Source organism: Oxyura jamaicensis, chromosome 1, assembly GCF_011077185.1.
Source record: "Oxyura jamaicensis isolate SHBP4307 breed ruddy duck chromosome 1, BPBGC_Ojam_1.0, whole genome shotgun sequence".
Classification (NCBI taxonomy): domain Eukaryota; kingdom Metazoa; phylum Chordata; class Aves; order Anseriformes; family Anatidae; genus Oxyura; species Oxyura jamaicensis.
Window position 1 is genome coordinate 202,207,003 of NC_048893.1, and position 17,274 is coordinate 202,224,276.

Consider the following 17,274-nt stretch of genomic DNA (forward strand, 5'->3'; position numbering starts at 1 on the left):
CTTCCCATGGAAAAGTTTAATAGTTTCTAGTATAAAGTTGATTTTCTCACATGGTAGATAGCCTAACAGAGCCAGGAGCTGGACATCTTGCCTCATTTCATGTTTAAGAGCTCATTTTTCGGAGCAGTTTCTTACCCATTGCCCTAACACATAAGCATTCAACTCTTATTTCATGCAGCTATTAGAAAGATACGAGGTTTTACCACAAACATGAAGAATTTTGCTTTTCTTCCATGCTTCTGGGAAGGTTACTTACCTTGTGCATTAGGCAAGCTACAGAAACAGCAAGCAGCAATCCCAGGAGAGCAGCAATAGCTGAGCAACCTCTCTATAAAGCATGTAAATGTTGCCTGCCACCATGTGGACGCCGCGACTCTGGACATGTAAAAGGAGGGCTAGACAAAGTTCCTTGCTTGGATCGTTAGTGCAGCGATGTGAAAATAAACAAGCTTCCTCGGGAGAACTGACAGGAGATTGTTCGAGCGACTTTTTCCTGTCAAATAGCAAAGCTCATCTGTTGCTAATGACTGTCAGATGAAAGCAGAACTATTTGCTGGCCAGGGTCGAACAAACCATGCCAATGTGGATAGGAATATCAGACTAACATCACTCAAGCGTTGTCAGACAAAACAAATCAAGGCTGGATCAGAAGAAAAGCCTTGCCTTGTGAGACGATCCTGAACACGTGTCCAAGGTGATCAGAAAAACACGCAGTACAAACCGAGATGACTGCATGTTGGAGGTGCCACCAACTGCAGAGTCTCTGACAAACCCCAGTGATGAACCAGGGTAAGACATGACACATTGGCTCCTCCACTTAGCCCTAGGGAAACAAAGAGTTCTAAGAGAGTCCAAAAATTGTTTGTTTTGTGAGCCTCCTTTCAACAGCTGGTAGCTGATGCAAGGACTGAACGCTGTCGTTCCAAGGCCTTGTCCTCTAAAAGCCAGAGGGCTGGGGAACCCAGCACGAGAAGGATGTGGGGCTGTTCGAGCAGATCCAGAGGATGGTCATGAAGTTGATCAGAGGGCTGGATCTCCTCTGCTACAAAGACAGGCTGAGAGAGCTGAGAATGTTCAGTCTGGAAAAGAAAAGGTTCTGTGGGGACTTCACTGCAGCTTTTTAATACTTGAAGGGGGCTTATAAAAAGATGAAGAGGGACTTTTTGCTCAAGCAGATAATGACAGGACAAGGGGGAATGGTTTTAAACTATAAGAGGGAAGATTTAGGTTAGAGGTTAGGAGGAAATTCTTCACTCAAAGGGCAGTGAAGTGCTGGCACAGGTTGCCCAGAGAAGCTGTGGATGCCCCATCCCTGGAGGTGTTCAAGGCCAGGCTGGATGGGGCCTTGGCCAACCTGATCTAGTGGGTGGCATCCCTGCCTATGGCGGGGGTTGGATGAACTGGATGTTAGGGTTGGGGGAACTGGATGACCTTTTCTGTCCCTTCCAACCCAAACCATTCCGTGATTCTAGAGGGAAGTTGGGCTGAGATTCCAAATAAGAAGTTTGGAAGATCGATCAACTTCTGTCCCCTTTAGAGACTCACTGGAATACCAAATCATTTGGTATGCAGAGCTGCAAATAAATTCATTGTCCTCTTGACGTGAAATAGCTGCAGTAACCCCTTCTGACCGGGAGCAGAAGAACCTAGCTCTATAGCTACGAAGTAATTATTTCCTCTCCAAGCTATCTTGCAACGGGATGAGGCACGGTGTGGCATGCAAGAGACAACCCTGTGAATACCCAGAGGAATTGGTAGCTTCGTGAACAAGATGGCAGACTCATGGTCTCTCGAATGGCTATACGTTGTGTTATGTGTGGGTTAGAAATAACCACTACAGGACAGAAGCCATGTAACGTCAACTCATATACAGCTTCGGGCCAGGCTTTCTCCAGCAGGGACGTTGTGCGTGCTCATTAAGGACTCACCTCAAGAGGGATGGTCACCGAAATCACGGTTAGTGAGGTCATCTCGTCATATGCAATGAAGAACCTGCATCAAAAGCAGGCCTGAGCAGTTAAGACTCTGGGGACACAGAAAGGGGATAGCAAAAAAGCCAGCGAGCAGCAGGGAAGCTTCTTTCTTTCTACAGACCCGTGATTTGAGATTCAGACACTGTACTTACGCCCCACACTCTTAGGTTTTAAAAAATTTAAGGAGTGGAGAGCAAAAGGCCTGGAGCACCAAGACCAACGCTGCTTAAGGACTTGCGACAGCTCAAATTAAGTGTCCACGATGTGTCCATGTGCCCATGTCCATGATCAAGATGAGCTGTGAGACACGCACCATGTTTGGAGAGATGAGAACACTGTCACGGAGATGTCACCTTACCCATGCCGTGTGCTGTGCTCAGCTTGAGCAGAAATACTCAACTCTTCGGTGACTTCTTGAAACTTATCCACTTGAAAGGGAGGTTTTTGTGGTGTGAACACCAATGGAAGAGTTCGTTCCATTTTACTGTTAAAGCTTCACCTTCCTCCGATACTCCACACGCCTCCATAACTGAGCAGCTAATGAGTTTGTGGGGCCGGCTACCTACCCAATACCTACTGCTTACGGGAGCCAACCAATTCACTGCCATTTCTAGCAACCGCATTCTGCTTCACCTCTGACGACGCCCTGGGATGACAGCCATTTTTTTTTGGTCGATATTATTGCACAAGTCATTAATTTCCCTTTAAAAATATCGCGCCCGTACGTTCGTTACAGTCAAAGAGCTGAAAGCACGACTGGAAATTTATGGTCTTACCTAATACTATCCAACGTAACAAGCTACTCTGAACACCATGAGGGCTTCAATATTACAAACAGAAAATACGGGGATTGAAACAATTTGTGCTCACGTACAGATGGAAGTTATTATGAACTCTCAGAATTAACACACATTGTTTTGACTTCGGAATGTAACAGCAAAGCAAGTTTCTCCAAATAACTGCTCTTTCGAGCTAGCACTGAGCTGCTTCTAATTCCAGCTGAATTCTCCCGAGTGCAAGATGTGGCTTTCATTGTTATTATCCCGCTGTTTTACAAAACAGTACCACTTTATCTCTAGAAGAGTTTTGATTTCAGTAATTTTAGTTAACATCAACCCAGTCGCACTTCTTCCCCGCTCACATTTCTCCTTGCCCCAAGAACTCCAGGTGAAAGAAAAAAAACACACAAGAAAACTTCTCAGAAGCTTCCCAGTTTCTCAGAAGCTTACACAAATTTTTTCAAGAAGCTATTTAAGTTGATTCAGATTTTTCTGGGCTCTTTGTTTCCCACCCTCGGTGATCAGGACTTTCAGGAAGCATACAAGCACGGTGACGGAGACCTGAGCTCTTCCTTTAACACCCCTCCAGAGCCAGTGGCGTTGCTCCCATCTTCCTCCGATCCTCACCCAGCCGTCAGAGGGAGTCAAGCATCCGATCCAGACTAAATCACGACAGAGCAAATTTGCTTGCAGCACCGGTTCCCTGAATTGAGGCCAACGCTTTGGGGCCTTAAAAGGATTCCCTCAGAGGCTGTGATGGTCTAGAGTCCAGCTCTCACTGTCCATCCAAATCGTCTTTTTACATGTATTCTTTTCACGCTCGCTTGAACTAAGCCTATCTGGAAGCTTTTCTCAAAGCAGCCTTAAGATATTCTCAGAACTATTACATTCAGCCGTTCCAGCCTCCAAAGGAACACAAAGGATTCAAACAATCTCAGGTTCCAGATCAAGTCAGCCCCTGAGCACGGAACTTTTGTGATAGATTTCCATGGTATCCAGCTGCTACGGCAGATTTTTCGCGCTGCTTTCACAGCGCCCTCTTGGCAGAAGTATAAAAACTGCCATGTTTGACCAAGAATATCAAAGCAAAGGTGACTACAACAATTTATGTGGACTTCAGTAACACTTCCCTGATTAAATAAGTAGTAGAATCCCTCCCAGCAAATTCTGATTTACTTTTATTATGTTTTTACATTCAACGGCATACACTCTCAACCCGTAACACGTGAACCACTGGTGTTGTACAAACTACTTCAAATAGTTTGGCCACTATAGCTTGTACCAGCACCAGTGACCCTGTGCAAGCTTGGAAACTTTTAAAATAAGAAGTACATACTTCAATAAAGCCTTCGTTTACTTTTATGAGTTGAAAAACATGCCAATGATTTTGGAAATCAACTGCAAGGACTTGGAAGGCAACAGGCATGAGTGACCATGAGTTCAACAGCTCACAGTCCTTTGGAAAAGGGAAAGAACGAAAACAGGATGACTGATTTCTGTCGGTCAGCGGTAACATCTCTGAGGAGACGAGTCAAAAAGAAAAGAAAACAGATGAAGTGACGTGGTGACAGTTCCGATTTAAAAAAAAAGGGAAGAGACACTACAGGCACAAGTGCCAACTAACCCAGACCGCAAGAAATAGAAAGACTACCAGCTTGTGCTCAATTAATAGTTTGTCATTTCAATTAAGTAATGAAACGATATTTGCATCATACAACTGAACAGCAAACTCGCAGAATCACAAGGGGAAAAGCCAGAAGAGGATGGAAAGCAAAGCAAGCAGCATCACAACTAATAAGCAATAGCACGAACTGATGTATTTACACAAGTAAATTAAGGACAGCACTGATTTGGTACTAATGCAGAGAGAAAGCTATCAAAGCATTTGGAGGAAAGCGAGTATTAATCCCTTCTTTTGCTCTAGTTTTCCCAAGAAAGTCAAGTGTGAACAGCTGGCTGCCATTATTAATGCCAGCAACAAAGAGTCACAGTCTAAGTTATATTAACAGCTTGGTTAAGTGAATTTCCAAGATTAGCACGACTTGATTAACTTCATCTTAAGACATTTTAGCCTTTAAGTAACTTCAGAGCCATTGGAGGTTATCTTCCAAAATACACTAAGCGCGGGCAAAATACCAGAAGTCTGGAAAATGGTAAATGCAACCCAAGCTTAAAAAACAAACCGAACGGTATAACCCAAAAGCGTTTCTCTAATTCGGGTGCAGAACAGGAAAGAAGTGATGGAAAAGAGAACTGGGAAGGAAAAAAAAAAAACAACAGAAATTCAGTATAAAAAAAACGCAATGGATTTTTCACGAATAAAACTGTCAAACCAATCAGAGCAGCTGACCCTGCCCTAGGGTTGGGCAACAGCCTGAACAGCCTCTACAGGTCCCTCTGAGACCAGCCTTTGGGCCATTTTCTGAATTCCATACCGAATGTGCGGGCAGCAGCTATCAGTGCTTCTTGAATAAAAGTCCGTAAACTTGTAAAAGTTAAATAAAAAACTCATTCATCTGCCAAAGCAAAGGATGATTTTTAAAAGACGTAAGAACAAGTGAGGACGATTAGAGGACTTTTAAAAATTCAAGAGTCATACATTGGCAAGACTTCTCTTATCAAATAAGTATAGAGGTAGAAGGTTAGTTAATAAAGCAAAATTAAGTGACACAGTAATGAGATGAGTTGAGCATAATGGAAATAACAGAAACCACTCACAATTTTCCAAACATGGCGTGTATGCTCAGTGTATTTACTATTTGAAAAGGAAAAACTTGTTATTAGCTGTCAAGCCCTTCTTTAAGCAGCATAGGAGAAAGTCTTAGCACAAAAATAAGGCAAGTGAAGCCTGTGATTTGGAGAACACCTCCCAATAGTTCACAGTTGATCACCGTAGAAAATAGCATCACCAGACAGCAGATGCACACTGTTGCCACACTGACGCTAAGCAGATTGTAGGTATTAAAAAAATAAAATCTTAGGGTACCAACCTGTGCTATATTTTTGTTGAGAAGATACACTCCATATTCAAACTGAAGCTTCTCCCCTCCTTTTGGATATAAAGGAAATCTGATGGGGGAAAAAAAAAAAAAAGCATTAAAGGTGAAGTTATTCAGATGCTTAAATGAACTTGAAAAAGGCACAAATTCCACGACTGAAAAGGTAAAGATTTAAAGTACTTCCCCTGTCCACGAACCCCCTCCAGAGGAAGTTATCAGGAGCCCTCTGCAACTCCATTCAGCCTTTTAAAAACTGATGTCAAAATTCAGCTAACAAATTGCGTTTTCTGAAGTATTTCAGGTTTTCAGAAGATGCTTTATGACCCTGCCAGTGCTGCAACATTCCCCTCAGTAAATGAAGCATGATTTGAGGAGCACGCAGCATAAGATCAGATTCTACCTCACTCCTTTGTATTCTACCTTTTGCATTTGGTTAGCCTGCCTCCTAATAAAATCCTTTTAAGAAAAAAGGTGTTCTCTTTTTGACTAAGTTGTTATTTTGTGATTGAAAGAGTACAAATCTCTTTAGAGACCCTTGCAGGCCCGTTTACCAACACACGGAATGAACAATGACATGGTACAAACCATTCTTCATCTTAGCGTGCTCTCCATCCCACTTAAACCTCGTGTAAAACCCTTCAGGTCCCTCGGACGTCTGCCCCAGGAACCTTCTTCCCCATCCTGTTGGGAAAACCTTTCCAACAAGCTTCACACAGCTAAGGCTCAATACAATTACAGCCTCATAGCTCACACAACCCGTGCAAATAGATTCCTAATGCTTAATTCTGTTCTAATAAACCATGGCTCTTAGTATCGACGTGTAGCTAACAGTTTATGGGAAGAACCACAACTTATTGTGGTCTCAACTGCTGCAGGAAACCAGAGACCCACCACTGTAGACCCTAAAGCATCTTTGACCTTCTCTACTGAGGCATATAATTTTATGCGCACGGAATATTTGCTTAAGTGAAGCAGTTCAAACACTTTTAATACTCGTAAGCTACGTTTCTGAGGACTGTCTTTTGACTCTTCCTTACCACGAGAGGTTGAGGTCACCGTGGTCAACCTGGTAATTTCAGTAGGATCTGTAACTTACGTTTATGGGAGCTACGCCGTGAAACCAACTTTTGTCTTTCTAAAGAACCCGGCGTTCTGCAGCCCCTAATCAAGATGCTGAGGATATTATCTGCACTAAACCCACATTACATCAGAAAGCAAAGTCCCTCTCAAATTTAAGATAACAAATACAGGAGATCGGTATCTACCAGAAACAACACACGCTCCGGAGGGGTGATTACGCAAAGTGTATTTTCACATCAATCAAATAGAAAAACCTTTACTGCAGCCCCACAGTAGAGTACATTTGCAGCGTTTAAGGAGAATTATATAGCACCATTAAAGCGAAAGGTTAACGGGTCACGATCGCAGCAGATCAAATATTAAGATGTCAGCTTCAAGTTTTATGCTACTTTCAAACTCGCTAGGTCACTTGAAGTTGAGGAATATAAAAATCACCTTGAACAGCAGACATCCAGCTCACCTTGCTTAATAGATCTATAAATCCAGCCGGTTCCCCACGCAAGGGAACAAAACCTTTGAAATGACCACATGCTACAACGATTCCACCGCGCGGTATCCAAAGTGTAAAATACAAATCAGAAGGAATTCGGTTCAGTCTCTACAATTACACTTATCCAGACGGATCAAGATTTAGATTTAAAGGAAGCCTTTACAATTAACGGTATAAAACCCACTCAAGCTTGGCCATAAAAGCGCCATTAGGAACACAAACCCTGTTTTGGTATAAGATAGTATTTCATCAAGTCACTAGTAATGGGAACCACGTATTCTATTACTAGACACAGAGCCCTTTGATACGTGCAGCAGAGAGAAGAGGATACAACTTTTACGGTGCTCGCTACCATCTCAGAGAGCTGAAACGGTGAAGATTGAGCTTTTTGAGCCTTTTCTGTTTATCAGGTTGGTCTTGGTGCGTTTTTTCTTCTCCTTTTTGTTAATATTCACATGTCTAACTTCCATTAATTAATCTTGAAAGAATCTAAACTACATACATCCTCACGTCAGCTTTTATAACACAGTAAGTTACATGAAAGCCTCGAAAAATGTCAGTGGATGTCTTGGCGTATGCACGCTTATGACATACAGAAAAACATTACCGACTTTGATGTTCCTTTCTTTGTGTGTTATCTTGCTTGCCCATTAGGGCTGGTCACAAGCAATAAACTTAAGGGAGAGGAACCACGACATTTTACACAGTGCTTCACTGAGCATAATTGAATACAACTTTAACTCTTGGCTCCCTACGTGAAATTGTTGCTTCTTAGAAAAGCATGACTGTAAGCTAAATCTCTTCCTTTGGCACGCTGCGTGAGGTTTTAGTTATGCTTGTTCAAAAGTTACAGTTGAAAATGACTCTTTTAGTAGCTTTATAATCACAAAGCACTCAATAAAATGCAGAAAGGCACCTGCCTGCCCATTCCCCTCCAGCATCTGCCTTCCTGGGCTCCATCCCTGCTGCTACGTCTGATGGGGGTGGGAGGGAAATCATTAAGCTCCTTTAAACCAGAACATACCTGAGAATAAGTGTGATGTATTCACTGGAAAGAACAAAAATCAAGCCACAAATATCTGTTGTGTTATCACCAGAACAGACTGTCTGAGAGCAGTCAGGGTACGTTGTCAGTTTAAAGGTGTTTCTGAAGTTGACAGATCATTCCCTGGCACAAAAGATGCATTTTTCCTCCTTCTGTCTTTAGGCCCTTCTCAATCATCTTCTGAAAGGTGATGGAAGAGGTTCAGAAGAAAGCAGATGTCACTCCCATCTTCAAGAAGGACCATCCAGGAAGCTCACCCTGAGCCCTGGGAAGGTGATGGAGTCAATTCCCCTACGCCGCTTCCAATCATGCTATGAACAAGAAATTTCTGGGAGCAGACACCACAAATTCACAAAGGGTAAGTGATGCTTAACCAACCTGTCTCAGTGAGTTACGGGAGAGCAGTGGGTGTTGCTTTTCCTCTGCGTCGGTGATGTTTTTGACACAGCCTCATCCCAGGCAAAGCGATGAAGTACAGGCTAGATAAGGAGGCAGTGAGACAGATTGGCAGCTGGCTCTGCTGCCAGGCTGAAAGGGTTGTGGCCAGCAGCGTGGGTCCAGTTGAAGGCCAGTCACTAGATGAGTAACGCAGCGGCTGATACAGGGGTCAATCCTGTTAAATACCTTCAGTTGTGACCCAGGTGATAGGGCAAGGAAGCATCCTCAGCACATCTGCAGCTGATAGAGAATTGGGAAGAGTGACTGACAGATGGAGAAATAGGCAGACGACAATCCCATGGAGCTCAGGAAGGGGAAACACCAAGTTCTGCAGCTGGGGAGGAACAAGCCCAGGCACCAGTACAGCCTGGGTGGGAACTGACCCACTGGAAAGCTGCTTGGCAGAAAAGAAGCCGGGGTCCTGGTGGACACCCAGCGAAACAGCAGCCAGCAATGGGCCCTTGTGAGATCCAGCAGCATCTTGGGCTGCATCAGGAAGAGCATCAGCAGGGAGGTGATCCCTCCCCTGGGACATCCTCAGTCTCTCAGTGTTGAGGAGGCCACATCTGGAGTGCAGGGTCCAGTCCTGGATTCCCAACACCAGACAGATGTGGGCATACTGGAGACTCCAGCAAAGGGGCACAGAGATGATTATGGTGTCCATGGCCTTACCTTGAATGCCTCGTGCAAGTCTTGATCACTCTGGGTAAGAAACAAAGAGCCCAGAAAAACTTGTATCAACTTAAATAGTTTCTCAGAAGGATCTGTGCAAGCCTCCCTGGTTGAATCTAAAAGAAAACCTACTCTGAGGATGGTGAAACACTGCAAGAGGCTGCCAGGACAGGCTCCATAGTCTCCATCCTTGGGCTTATTCAAAACCGACTGCACATGGTCCCAAGGACCAGAAAGGCTGGGAACGAGATCCCCAGAGGTCCCTTCCTGCTTCAGCTCCTCTGTGATCCTCTCATTCTTTCCTAGCAAAGCCACCATGAAAGCACAGGCAGAAGTTATGGACAAAACTGCTTCTGCTCTTCGCAGTTCGCTCTTTACACTGGTGAAGTGTTGTTAATATTTATCCTAGGACTATGGAATATTACCTTCCACTGGTGCACAGAGTTCATAGAACAGCCCGAATACAACCTGAGTTTACGGTAGATGTTCTGTATCTGTATCTAAAGAGCACGTTACTGCCATATGTCAGCTGAACAATAACAGTAGCTCGTAAATATGATCATAGTTCAAGAGCATTAACTTGATGCAAGGAAATAAAAAGCACAACATTTAGTAAATTAACTTATAACAGGTTAACCCAATTTGGAGTTGTCTCTGTATCCGTTTCCACTGCACTCGGGGCTATTGCTCCACTTCAGACACCTGACATGTAAGACCCTGTGCTGGGGAAAAGCATAAAGTGGTAAAAGAACAAGCTGGCAGGAATGTGGACAGGCAGCTTTGGGACTGAAAATCCTTAGCACAACTGCCAAATTAAAAAATAAAGTCTCACTCTGAATTCAGAAGGCGGAGAACAAAGTAAGAGTGATCCAAACTGCACACAAGACTGAATTTAGCCAGATGGTCAATAAATGCTTTTAAGATCTAAGGTAAAACAAAGAGGATTCTCAATCTTAAAAGCTTACATTTATTCTGGAAGTTTCACGTTTTGCTTATTTAATGCTAAAGGAGTGACAAATGTAATGCTTTTATTCATTCCTTTGAGTCATGTGCTCTCTTTCATAGGACTCACTGGGATACAAGTCAGATGACCAGCGCTACCCAGCTGCACCACGCTGCAGGAACGGAAGCAAATCCATAATAAATTGCCAAACACAGATGCATTACATTTTTAGACACATAGCTCACCTCCCCTTTCACGGCACGTTGCTTTGGACAAATGTTTTATTGTGCTGTCACAAGTACAAGAATGACAGAACAGCTTCTCCCACGGTGAACTAGAACGTTATGCTTACAGCCACAAAGAACACTCGAGGCTTACACCAACACTGATGTGTCCAAGATCCAAAGCTTTCCCAGATTCTCAAGAAGAGCTTTTGGTTCTCATTTATCCTGGGAGCCAGTAAAAAAATAAATTCACAGAGGCAGCTACAAGGCATTTTTAGTTCTGACTAATTCGTTTTAGCAGAGCTTGGGACAGAGATGGCAACTGACCTACTTCCACCTTACCTCTCCCATCAATTTGGGGGGCTTGGGGGATTCCCAAGGATAATTAGCAGCTCGTCTCCACCTGGAATCTTAATGCCAACAAGTCAGTATCAACTGCTTTACTTCAACCCATCCCCTATAAATTGTTGTCACGCTCCCTAAGCGGACATGAGCTGCTGGATAAAGAACACTTCCACTTAAATCTGGTCCTAGGAGGACTGGCACAGAAGTCAGAAGGGAGCTGGCTACAAACAGCTCTTCAGCGAAGAGCTCTCCTTCTCCTCTCCAAAGGCACCTAAAATTCAAAGTGCTTATTATTCTTAGCACTGAAGTCTTCTGTGCAACGCTGGATTCTGCTAGCTGCTGAGCAGTTCTAAGGACAAGAATCGATGAGTTTTTGAAGCACAGGGCAAATCAGGTCCAGTCTATTTACACATAGAGAGGCTTTGCTGATGGGCAAAGGGTAAGCAAGCCCAAAGACAAGGCCAAGTTCTGCTGATCTACATGACCAAAGACATCTACTTGTAAGAAACTGAAGTGAGACTGACAAATCAAAGCTTGCACTCAAGGATCAGAACAGATTAGAGCAAGCCTACAAGGAAGACGCTAATTTCCTTGTAAACTGCCCACGCGAACAGGGCTGGGAAAGGAAGAAATCGCAGCTACAAGAGTGGTTCAGAGAAGCGCCAGTACTGGTATTATTCTACACTGTAGACTCCACGTGAAAGTTTCTAGAGTACTAAGCCTCATTAAACCCTCCCAAAAGAGCTGTGAAAAGGAAAAAGTGAGGCCAAGGCTACGTGCTTTGTTCACAGCAACTCTGTTGTGGGAAAAGTAACCACAAGGCAGTCTTTTAAATAAAAACGGGCTGAAAGTCTACTCTTTCTCCAAGTCAAAGCGACAAAACCAGCACCCCACCATCACGGACAGACGTAATTTTGAATCCTTCAAAGGTCCTGCAACACCTCATAAGCTTTAAAAGAAGCAGATATTGAATATTTGCATAAAGAAATGCCATTATAAGGGGTATTAAGCTTTTAAGTACCCAGCTCCAGCTACACCAATTAACAGGACTCTTGGAAGCCACTAGTTTGGAGTGTTTGGAGTTGGTCTTCGTGCTAATGAGACTTTGTCTAACGTGGTATTTAGTCAAGAAGTTTACATCTTCACCAGCATGCAGCTACACCTCCTAGAAACCGAAGTGAGAAGTACAGTCTTACACAGTAAATCACATTTTTTAAAGGTTACAGAGAATGCAGACAGGGTTCTAAATTGTCACCTCTCATTTAGAAGTCTTCCTATTTAAAAAGAAATTCAATATCTGCATTTCCAGTCAACGTGGAAAACTAAGGGTGGCTGGTTGCCACTATTTCCATTCCAGCTGAATCATTAAGATGGAAACAGCTAAACAGAAATATCCGCGTAAAACCAAGGCAGATTTCAGTCTCTGGTTAAAACTGTAGTATTTGTATCTAAAACCATTTGGGTTCTGGTTCAGGGTGGGGAGATGGGAGTTTCCATGAACACCTTTGCCAGCTGCACCTGTCCAGGGGCCTGAAGCTGTCTCTACACCATCCCTGCAGTCCAAAAGCTGCAGAGTGCCCCACGAGAGCACCAGCCTTCACTCCATACTGCTGAAACCACCTGTTCATCACAGAGAAAAGGGCATCACCTTTTAACCATAAAGCAAAAAGTACAGAAAAATCCTCACCTAATGGCTCCAAGGTTCAACCCAGCTTCCTTCTAAATAAACTTCATCCCTCCTTGGGGTAGGAGGATTGCTTAAATCACTTTCCAGCATTCGGTTCAGCCTTATTTCTACGAATCGAGGTATGATGGGGACAACCAGGATTTGGTGTTGCTAAAAGAAAAGCTTCTTGCAAGGATCTTCTCTCTCCTATTTACATTTCAAGATGAGATGCCTACCGTTTGGATTCTTTTTTTTCCCTCTTTTAAACTTATTTTTTAATAAGATTTCTTTTTAACCTCATGCCATCTCTTATCTTTGGGTGTATGGACTAAAAGCATCACTTTTGTTAAAACAGAGTGGGCAGAAGCTTTGCTGCTATAGCATCTCCAGCCCACTGCTCATGAACACTGATGTATTTAAAATTAAAAAACAACTATAAAAAAAGGTGAAGATTGCTTATGTCACACATTGATTCAGGAAAAACTAGAGGTTTATTTAAAGCTAAAATTCTGGTTAGCCAAATTTGAGTATTTTAGGCATTAGGATTTTTTTTTTAAACTCATAAGCAAACTGTCCTGGTTATTCTAACCACTAAGAGCTGCCTTTTTCAGTCGTTCTCAGACAAATACTTATCAACCACCAAGATCACATTCAATTTTATATCCTCGTATGTGTTACTGAGCTAATCTTTAGCTGTTCTACATCGCAGCCTCCGTTTTCGATGAACTTGCAGTAAATCACCACGGGACTCTTGCTTCAGTCAGATGTTAGCTGTTAGGAAAGCTGAAAGAATCCTTCTTCCATATATTTATTTCAGACCTCAAGTATCTCATGAATTCAAGCCCATTTTCAGTTGTGTTCTGTGATTTATGACCTCCTCTATACCCCCCCCCCCCAAAAAAAAATCACATATGTACCAGTATATTGGTGGCCAATTTTATTGTCCGGAACCGCCTGTCTTTAATACAAACTATTTTTAGAGTTTAAGAAATTGCTTCATTTAACTGCTTTCACCTGCTTCTACTTCGGCATTATACCATGTGTTTTAGATCTTTTATTCTCTTCTGTTCAGTCATTTTGCCATATCCCAAATTATATTTAAAGTCTCTAAATTTAATCTCTACTTCAGAAAGCTCTTTGGGGAAGAAATCAGTAAAATAAAGATTTTACACGTCCCATCTAACAGTTTTCCACAGGCTGCAGCATGGCACAATTTATGTATACATCCCATTTGGCAAATCTGGGTGAAATCTCAAACTAGTTTGGAATTGTGTTAAATGACATTAATTTCAGAATGATGTAAAAGATCGAGGACCAATATTTTAGCTTTGCAATGTGAAGAAATATCGGCGTGTTTTAAGAAACTGAACAAATGCCCTCACTGAAAGCTTACCTCAAAATAAGGACTAAGAGGAGCCTGTTGTTGGAGACACGACACGCTTAAAAGCAAAGTATGTAGTTTAAGATAGGAAATGACATTTTAACACGTAGAAAAATACTAATTACATTGCATAGGAAGCATTTATTTACCCATTAGTTAACTGAAGATCAGAAAACTGGTCCAACAACTAGGTGAAGCCAATGCCAGTGTATTTTCACCTCACCGTATTTGCTGCACTTTGACTACATCCTGCCCAAGTGCATCCACTGAATTTGGGACAGATCACAAACCTGAGGTGGCTCCATTCCCTTCACTTCTTATTTTTGAGGACAGTAAGCAGAACGGCTGCAGTAGAGCTGGAAGAACACAGCTAAAACCCAATTATTCACTATTATACAGATAAAGAACTGCTGTAATTTCTCTAACAGTCCCTGGGGTGATAGCAGAGAGTCATCCATCAGATCTAGGGAACAACTGTGCCTCACACACACTACCAAAAAAACAGGACAGTTCAGAAAATGATGAATTTCCAGCTTAAGCCCATGGACAGGATACCCTATATGAGGATAGAACTAAATAGCCCAGTCCAACTAAGATAGTGGCCTGAAAGAGCCACAAGTTCTTGCATGATATGGCTGAAGTATGAGGCATGTACAAGAACAAGGTATGAGTACTTACTGAAGTTTAACTTTCAACTTCAGCCCCTTCTGGGGGGCTTGAGGGGCAGGAAGGCGAGGAAGGAGTAGTGTTTTCCCTCCAACCTAACCACATCCTGTTTGCTCACTGTAAAGGAATGTTGTATCTAGAAGAGAAAGCTTGAGTCGTGTAAAAGTGCTAGGGTCTCTCTCAACCAGAATAAAGCAAACCTTGAGAGCCTTTAAGTGAGGAGGGCAACCATTGCACAGACATCTCACTCAAAACCACTATTCCCCAGGACGTTTCAGATCAAATATTAGGAAAGCAGGCCTCTAACGAGCCACAGCCACCAAAATACCCAGCACTTCAACTCATCATCGCTCCAGCAGATGACCACAGCACAAGAAGCGTTGGGTTGTACTGGGTCTGGCTGGGATGTTAACTTTCCCTGCAGCAGCCCATACAGTGCTGCGCTCTGCACTTGGAGCTAGAACAGCAGTGGGATCACACCGGTGTTGTGTCTGCTGCTGAGAAGTGCTGGCACAGCATCAGGACTCTCTCTGACCCTCCTAGGGGGTGGGCAAAAAGTGAGAAAGAAACATCAGCAGGGCAGCTGACCTCAACCAACCAAAGGGATATTCCATACCATGTGGGGTCACACCCAGCAATAAAAGGTGGAAAAAGGAAGAAGAGGGGAGGGGTGGGCTCTCGTGAAAACGTCTGTCCTCCTCCCAAACACCAGCTACGTGCGTTGAGGCCCTGCTTCAAGGATGTGGTCAAGCATCGCTCATTTGTGGGAAGTAGAGAGTAATTTCTTTCCTCTGCACTTCCATACAGCCTTTACTTGTTTTTAGTTATTCCCTTTCCCCCTCCCTCTTCCCCTTTCCCCTTTTTCCCTTTAGTTGAATTGTTTAATTAATAATAATATTTCCTTAATAATATATATATATTTCTTTTCTCTTTAATTAAATCTTCCTTATCTCAACCCGTGAGTTGTTCTTTCCTTTACTTCTTCCCCTCCTTATCTGAGGAGGGGGAGTGAGAGAGCGGTGGTGGTGTTCAGCTGCCTAGCACGGTAAAACCACCACATGGGTGCAGCTTCAAAACCTGTTTCCTTTTCAGCTAAGCTACGCCGAGGATTTATCAGCTTCAGAGCAGAGGCTGGCACAGGTCTGAAGTAACGTGCCCAAGCAGCTGGTCTTTGTTGGAAGGAACACAACTAAAACACCACGGAACCAACCTGCCTTCACCACCAGACTCCTCAACTAGAGACGCAGCAGAGAGCGCTGTGGATCCTCTTCACATCAAGCCACCAGTCGATGGCGGGGGCCACAAACAGCCTGCAAGGAGCAGCTCACTAGTCTGCCAGCAAACAGCCCGACTGGAGAAGTTTTAAATGAAAAAGTAAGATCCCCACCTGGTGAGTAAAACTGAAAGTCAAATGAAATGGCAGTAAAAAAAAAAAAAGATGACAAGTGTACACTTTGCTTTGTTAGAGATGAGATTAAGACATGAATATGAATCACAAGAGAATTCAGATTTGATTACTCCATGGTTTTTAGTCTCTACATGAGAGAAAACAAATACTTGTAAAACAAACTTGATGACAAAAATACAGACTGCCAAGGGAAAAAAGCATATCCTCATTCAAACTTTACACAATACAAAGATAATTAGTTTACTGGGAAAGGAAAACATATTGGCAGTTTAACTGTATGAAGCGTATTTTCAAAATGCCTATCTGAGTAGCTCAACAATACGATAATCAAAAGCAGAAGCACTGCCATCTTTCCATTAAGAAGTGTAACTGTCGTGACCTTGCTCTTGGAGAACGTACAATAGCTTCAATATGTACAGGCTGTACACAGGAAAAAGCAAAGACCCAGATTATGGAAGTCAAGCAGTCGTTGATAAGAGTCAGCGATTTATCAAAGTAAAAGGGTATCGTTCTCCTGGTTCAGCAAACAGCACTTTCACACACCTAAAAAGCACAGCCAGCAATCCACAGAACTAGCAATGCTGATGGCTTTTTGTTGATTGTGCATATCCCTGACACACTACAGCTTGAATTCAAGGCTTGCTGCATGCTCCGTGATGGATGTCACACCGCGAGGACTATCTGTAAGGACAGAGCAGACAACCCCGCTATCAGGGCTTTAAATCTCCCTGCCACCGAAGGATCATTTTTAACGAGAGGACACTTTAAGCAGGTCAAGTCCCTGCTCCTTAAAAAATGAAGTAATGTTTTGAAAAATAATCTCAGCAGGAGGAGTTCCAATGGGAGTAAGCTCAGACCACTATGTCTTCACGAAAACATTTCTCAGCTGGAGATGTCCAGGGTCAGCGGTCTCATCCTACTGCAGTAAACAAAGTCAGCTTTCTCAGACTGGCCAGAAGCACGCAAAAGCTGTCGCTCCCAGAGCCGGTGTTAATATTATCCATGTTTACTAAGGAGCACTCGATCTAATTTCTAATCTATGCACCTTAGTAAGCGCTGACCCAATGAAGGCAAAAGCGTTATTTTGGGGATCGAGAATAAAATAACCCTGCGTTCTAACTAAATATCCCCAAGAATGTGGAACGCAAAAATACAGTTCAAGATA

At 43.1% G+C, this 17,274-nt stretch overlaps 1 protein-coding gene across 3 annotated transcripts in view; it reads right to left on the reverse strand.

The window, feature by feature from the left end:
- Positions 1-17,274, reverse strand: part of UVRAG (UV radiation resistance associated) — a 114,573-nt gene that overhangs the window by 22,357 nt on the left and 74,942 nt on the right. For all 3 annotated transcript variants that reach the window (XM_035343780.1, XM_035343799.1, XM_035343789.1), the window contains one exon: positions 5,743-5,821. In XM_035343780.1, coding sequence (XP_035199671.1) covers positions 5,743-5,821 — 79 coding nt within the window. The remainder of the gene's footprint in view (positions 1-5,742; positions 5,822-17,274) is intronic.